Genomic DNA, 5925 nt, shown 5'->3' on the forward strand with positions numbered 1-5925 from the left:
GTGCCTGTAATCCCAGCTACTCAGGAGGCTGAGGCAGGAGAATTGCCTGAACCCAGGAGGCGGAGGTTGCGGTGAGCCGAGATCGCGCCATTGCACTCCAGCCTGGGTAACAAGAGTGAAGCTCCGTCTCAAAAAAAATAATAAAAATAAAAAATTAGGCCAGGCACGGTGGCTCATGCCTGTAATTCCAATACTTTGGGAGGCCCAGTCAGGCAGATCATGAGGTCAGGAGTTCCATGTCAAAACCCCATCTCTACTAAAGACAGAAAAAACTAGCCAGGCATGGTAGCTTGAGGCTGTAATTCCAGCTACTCGGGAGGCTGAGGCAGGAGAATCGCTTGAACCCAGGAGGTAGAGGTTGCAGTGAGCTGAGATCATGCCATTGTACTCCAGCCTGGGCAAAAGGGCAAGACTTCGTCTCAAAAAAAATAAATAAAAAATAAAAATATATATAATATACACGGTGTAAGAAATAAAGACGGCCAGACTCCAAGGGGCCCTGGCTGTACTTGTGGGCGTGGAACAGAGCTCTAGGAGGTCGGGCAGCCTCCGCAGGGCCCAGATTCCACAGGGAGGTGGGGCACTGTCATCGTCATCGTCACTACAGCTAACAGTCACTGACCACTTCCTTTGTACAGGCACTGTGCTCAGCACTTCACATGACCCATCTCATCCTCACAGAAGCCAGAACTATTCTCATCTGCACCAGGAGCTCCCCCACAGCTGCTAAGCAATGATGAAGCTGGAGTCTGAACCCAGGTGGTCCAGAGCCCCTGTGCTGGACTCTGCCGCCTGTTGCCTGGCATGATGGGTCCCTGCTACGAGACACCCTAACTACAGGTTCTCCCTGCACTGTGGGCAGGGACCACCTGTAACCTTGGCGGGGCATAGAAACAGTCAAGGGAGACCCTGAGGACAGGCCTGGGATGAAAGGAGAAAGGACAGGCAGATTTTGGCTCAGCCTAGGGAAGAACTCAAAGCCCTCACGGCCAGGCAGCAGACAACGGGAGGCCTGTGAAGTGGCGAGCTCCCTGCCCCTGTGGCGAGCATGAGCAGAGCCTGTTGCACCTTCTAAGGGGAGGGGGGGTCACCAAAGGGCTTCACCTCCCCCACTCAGAACGGATACTGAAGCCCAGGACGGAGGGGACTGGGAGGAGGGGTGGAGGTGGAGGGCATACCCGGGCAGGGGCCGCTACCCACCTGCTGAAGTTCTCTTGCACCAAGTTGGTGTTCATGTAGCAAAGCTCCACCTCCAAGAACTTCATCAGGGGCAGAATGGCCTGGGCAGGGAGGGGCAGGTGTGGCTCTGGCTCATTTTGGTCCTACCCCCATCCCCTAACCCTGACCTGGTGGGAAGAAGCGGGGCCGGGAGCCTTTCCGTAAGAGCTGTTTGTAGCGTCTGTAAGATGCTGGCCCTGCCCACCTCTCTGCCTTCCCCTCTCTGTTGCTCAGTCTGTTCCAGCCACACTGGCCTCCTCTGCAGCCCTTAAGCTTCCAGGCCTGCTCCTGCCTCAGAGTCTCTGCCCTTGCTGTTCCCTCCGCCTGGAATGCTCTTCCCCTAGAACCCTCCTGGCTCCTCCCCTTGCTTCCTGTAGGTCTTGACTCAGCTGTCACCGCCTTCCCTGGTCATCATCTAAAAATGCAACCCTCCGACACTTCTCACCCGCTTCTCCGTGTTACTGTTCTCCATGGCATTTATCATCATCTAGCACAGTATGTGTGTGCGCACGCATCTGTGCATGACTGGAGTTACAGCTGTAACTATCACCAGAGTTACGGATGCTCACTGAGTAGGTCTTCTTTTACCTCTACTACTACAATGTAAGCTCCAGGAAAGCAGGTATTTTTGTCATATTGTTCACTGACCTATCCCCAATGCTTAAATCAAGGCATAGCACACAATGAGTACCTGATAATAGTTGATGAATGAATGAATACCCGCCCCTTATCAATCGCAGGTGTCTATCATGATGTAGCCCTGCCCAAGGTCAGCTGGCTTGTATTAACAGGATAGCCAAGCTAGCAGGCAGCTGAGGAGGATGTACATTCAGACCTGTTTGGCTGCAAAGCCTAAGCCCTCCCCAGCTGCAGCCCCGCATTGACTGTCCATGCTGAGACAGCCTGTGGAGTGACCCAACCCATTCCTGTGAGCATCCCGGGGGAAACTGAGGCCCAGGGAGAGAACATGCCTTGTCTGGTCTGGGGGACTTATCTCTAACACCCAGGCTTTCAGTGACCCCCAGATCCACAGAGCTGGCAGGGTGGTGAAGGCCAGCAGGCAGAAGGGCCACTTACATCCTCAGGCAGGACGGACTCCCTGACACCCACGAGTTTCTGGATATGCTTGGCGATGCCCACCTCCAACTGGAGACACAAAACAGTAGAAGCAGGGAGGTTAGGGCATGAATTGGAGATGGGAGCGTTCCTTAGAGCCTGAGTTTAGATGCAGGAAGGGGTTGCTGGATGCTGGCCCAGGTCCTGCTGGAGCCAGGCAGGCTGAAGGCAGGGCGAGGTGACAAGGTACCTGCTCGGCCAGGGTGTGGACACCAGTGCGGATCTCGTGGCCCAGCCCGGCCAGCGCGCTCTGTAGCTGGGCATGCAGCGTGTTCTGCAGCTGCCCCTGCTCCAGCACGGCCCCTACCCGCTGCTCCAGGGCCTCCCACGCCAGCTGGGCAGGCAGCTTGCCAATCACCAGCCGCAGCTGCTCCATGTCATTCACCACCACGCATAGCTGGAACAGGGATGCAGAGCTTCCTGAACGGCGCCCGGGCTGGTCCCCGCACCCACCCAGACTCCTAGCCCCAGCGCTGGCCTTACCATGTTGGCTGCCTGGGCTTGGTCCTTCTGGCCTGAAGAGAGTTCGCGGGCCCGGGCCTTTATAAGGCTGCAGTATACCAGGGCCAGGCGACAGGTGTCCTAGGGTGGGGTTGAACAGAGGGAACTGATCCATGGGTGGGGCATGCAGAAAGGGCAGGTGGGAGGGCATGGGAAAGTCAGCGACTTGGGGGATTGAGGACACAGGCCTTGGGAGGCTGCTTGGGTGAGAGCTTGGGAGAAACCGTGGATGGTGGTGTGACTGTTCTAGAAAGAGGGGGAAGGGCACATGGAAGATGCCACACCTCCACAAACTTGACAGTGATCATGAAGGCCTCCTCTGGGTCTGGCCAGTCCAGCTGCCGGGCGGTGTGGCTGATCTGGGCAAAGCAGGTGGACAGATCCACCGCGGATGTGCTGTGCTTGGTCAGTTCACCCAGGGGCACCAGCTGGGGGGAGGGGGGCGCATAGAAAGGAGGACTCAGGACACTGACAAATCCACCCCCTTCCCTCCCTCCTTCCTTCATTCAGAGCAGCTTCCACCACCAGGCACAGAGCTGGGCAGGGAGCTTCACAAGAGACAAGCAAGGTTCCGCTCAGACCCCTCCGGCTGCGGGAGCTCAGGCAAAGTGAAGCCACAGTCAGCCCCAAGGATATCCAGAGGTAGCGTTTTGCACACAGCTGGCCTCAAGTGCACCCAAAAGGGACGTTCAGAGCGTGTTACCAGCTTTTACTATGCTTTGGAGGTCCAGGCAGAGCCCAAGCCTCACCCCCAAACCAGGGCCCCGCCCCCACCTCATCCATCTGCACAGCGCGCTGCACCCGTGCCAGGGCCACACTGTATGTCTTCTGCAGCCAGGAAGGGATGGCTGGCTGGAACCAGCGGTGGAAACTCTCCAGGGCCATGACTCCATCCCTGGGGAGTGCCGGGACTCGGCGTTGGTAAGGCTAGGGCCAGCATGGACCCCGGGGCCTCATCCACCCTCCCCTCTCCTGTCCCCTCGAAGCCGCCGGCAATTGGCCTGCTGCCCACCTCTCTGAGGAGCTTGGGCGCAGCTGGCAGAGCTCCTTGAGGCTGATGTAGAGCTGAAACAGACTCTCGCCCATCTCTGGGGACACTGCATCGCCCACAGCTTCGGTGTAGTCCTGCACCCGCTTGGCCACCTGCAAAAGAAAGGTGTGGAGGGCAGGGCACACAGCTCTGTCGTGGAGGGCATGGCCTGGAGACAGGGGCGAGGGACTCACCAGCCACTGCAGCTCCCGGAAAGCCATGGGGAAGAGGTGGATCTTGAGGGTACTGGGGGAAAGGCATCAGGTTTACCCGGTGGCACACCAGGGTCCCTGTGGTTCCAGCCCTGAGCCAATGCCCCACTACCTCCCGACCGGGCTGTCTGCTCACTTGTGGAAAATCTTGTCCCACGTGCGCTGGCACTGGTGCAGGTCGCCAATGATGTCCTGCACTAGGCCTAGCAAGGCCTTGCCTGCCTCCAGCATGCCCTTCAGGGACAGAGGTGGGCTAAGCTGGGGTGCCAGAGGCAGGCATCACCCCCCACCCTCCCTGCCCGGCACCCTTACCTGCATCATGGGCTGATGGTGCTGCTGCTTCAGGTGGAACCATTCAGTGGTGCCAGTCTGTCGACAAAGAGGCCGTGAGCAAAGAGGGACTGCCAGCCCCAGCACGTGTCTCCCCCATCCCCAGCGTGAGTGCCACACCTGCAGAGCCTCAGTCACCAGCTGGGGCAACGCGGCGGTGTTGGGGCATAGCTCCCCGAAGGCCTTCATCTTGCACATCTGTACCAGGACCCTGCAAGGCAGAAGGAGCTGTGTCCAAAGGGCCTGCTGCACACACTCGCTCCTCCCACCTCCCCAGCACCCCAGCTGCTCCCTCATCCCTGACCCCACCGAGGAACGGGAGAGGAGCCACTGACCTGAGGAGAGACTGCAGCCGGGCTGGGGAGTCCGAGACAGAGAGGGGGAAGACGGAGCGGAACCTCTGGATGAGGGAGAGGCCGTAGGCCAGCAGGGAGCTGAATGAGGCAGCCAGCTCCTCCTCCTGCGGAGCCAGGAGAGGCTTTAGGGGCCTGGACAACCTCTGCTGCTCCCCTCCCCCTTCTCTGGGCCCTGCCTGCCTGCCCAGTACCCCTCGCCCACCACACGCCCACCTGTTCTGCCTTGAGCCGGCCCTGGATCCACTGGTACTCGATGCTGGTGATGGGGTGCAGGAGGCAGCTGCTGGGGAACTCCAGGCTCTGGTAGAGACGGCTGTAGGCCAGCCACTGCCTGCAGGGACAGGAAACCCTCTGCTGGGTGGGGAGGAGGGAGTTATCTTCTCCTGTTCACAAAGCCTCAGGTGGAAGGAATCACCTCCCTCCTCCAGGGCACCTGGTAGAGCCCCAACCATCAGCACAGATTGAAAACTAGTGGCTCAACGTGATACACAGGATTTTTTTAGATGGAGTCTCACTCTGTCACCCAGGCTGGAGCGCAGTGGTGCGATCTTGGCTCACTGCAACCGCTGCTTCCTGGGTTGAAGCGATTCTCCAGCCTCCGTCTCCCAAGTAGCTGGGACTACAGGCATGCGCCACCATGCCCAGCTAAATTTTGCATTTTTAGTAGAGAGGGGGTTTCATCATGTTGGCCAGGCTGGTTTTGAACTCCTGACCTCAAGTGATCCACCCGCCTCAGCCTTCCAAAGTGTTGGGATTACAGGTGAGAGTCACCATGCGCAGCCAGGATTTTTGTTTGTTTTTGCTGATGCTTTTCAAATTGCCCAGATTGAGATCTTTGTGATTTTAAAACTTCAGGATCTCTTGCTGTTTTTGAAAAATTGGATCGGCCGGGTATGGTGGCTCATACCTGTAATCCCAGCACTTTGGGAGGCCAACGCAGGCAGATCACCTGAGGTCAGGAGTTTGAGACCAGCCTGGCCAACATGGTGAAACCCTGTCTCTACTGAAAATACAAATTCAGCTGAATGTGGTGGTGGTCCCAGCTACTTGGGAGGCTGAGGCTGGAGAATCGCTTCAACCCAGGAGGCAGAGGTTGCGGTGAGCCAAGATCAGGCCACTGCACTCCAGCCTGGGTGACAAGAGGGAAACTCCAGCTCAAAAA

General features: G+C 58.0%; 1 protein-coding gene across 3 annotated transcripts in view; it reads right to left on the reverse strand.

The window, feature by feature from the left end:
- The window catches only part of UNC13D (unc-13 homolog D), a 19587-nt gene that overhangs the window by 7385 nt on the left and 6277 nt on the right, over positions 1–5925 (reverse strand). For all 3 annotated transcript variants that reach the window (XM_037741055.1, XM_017535781.2, XM_037741056.1), the window contains 13 exons: positions 4977–5094; positions 4743–4867; positions 4528–4618; positions 4390–4446; positions 4214–4311; positions 4060–4111; positions 3848–3978; positions 3610–3730; positions 3120–3263; positions 2818–2916; positions 2525–2731; positions 2296–2364; positions 1201–1280 (listed from right to left, as the gene is read on the reverse strand). In XM_037741055.1, coding sequence (XP_037596983.1) covers positions 1201–1280; positions 2296–2364; positions 2525–2731; positions 2818–2916; positions 3120–3263; positions 3610–3730; positions 3848–3978; positions 4060–4111; positions 4214–4311; positions 4390–4446; positions 4528–4618; positions 4743–4867; positions 4977–5094 — 1392 coding nt within the window. The remainder of the gene's footprint in view (positions 1–1200; positions 1281–2295; positions 2365–2524; positions 2732–2817; positions 2917–3119; positions 3264–3609; positions 3731–3847; positions 3979–4059; positions 4112–4213; positions 4312–4389; positions 4447–4527; positions 4619–4742; positions 4868–4976; positions 5095–5925) is intronic.

The sequence above is a fragment of the Cebus imitator genome, unplaced genomic scaffold, assembly GCF_001604975.1.
Source record: "Cebus imitator isolate Cc_AM_T3 unplaced genomic scaffold, Cebus_imitator-1.0 Scaffold93, whole genome shotgun sequence".
NCBI classification, from domain to species: Eukaryota; Metazoa; Chordata; class Mammalia; order Primates; family Cebidae; genus Cebus; species Cebus imitator.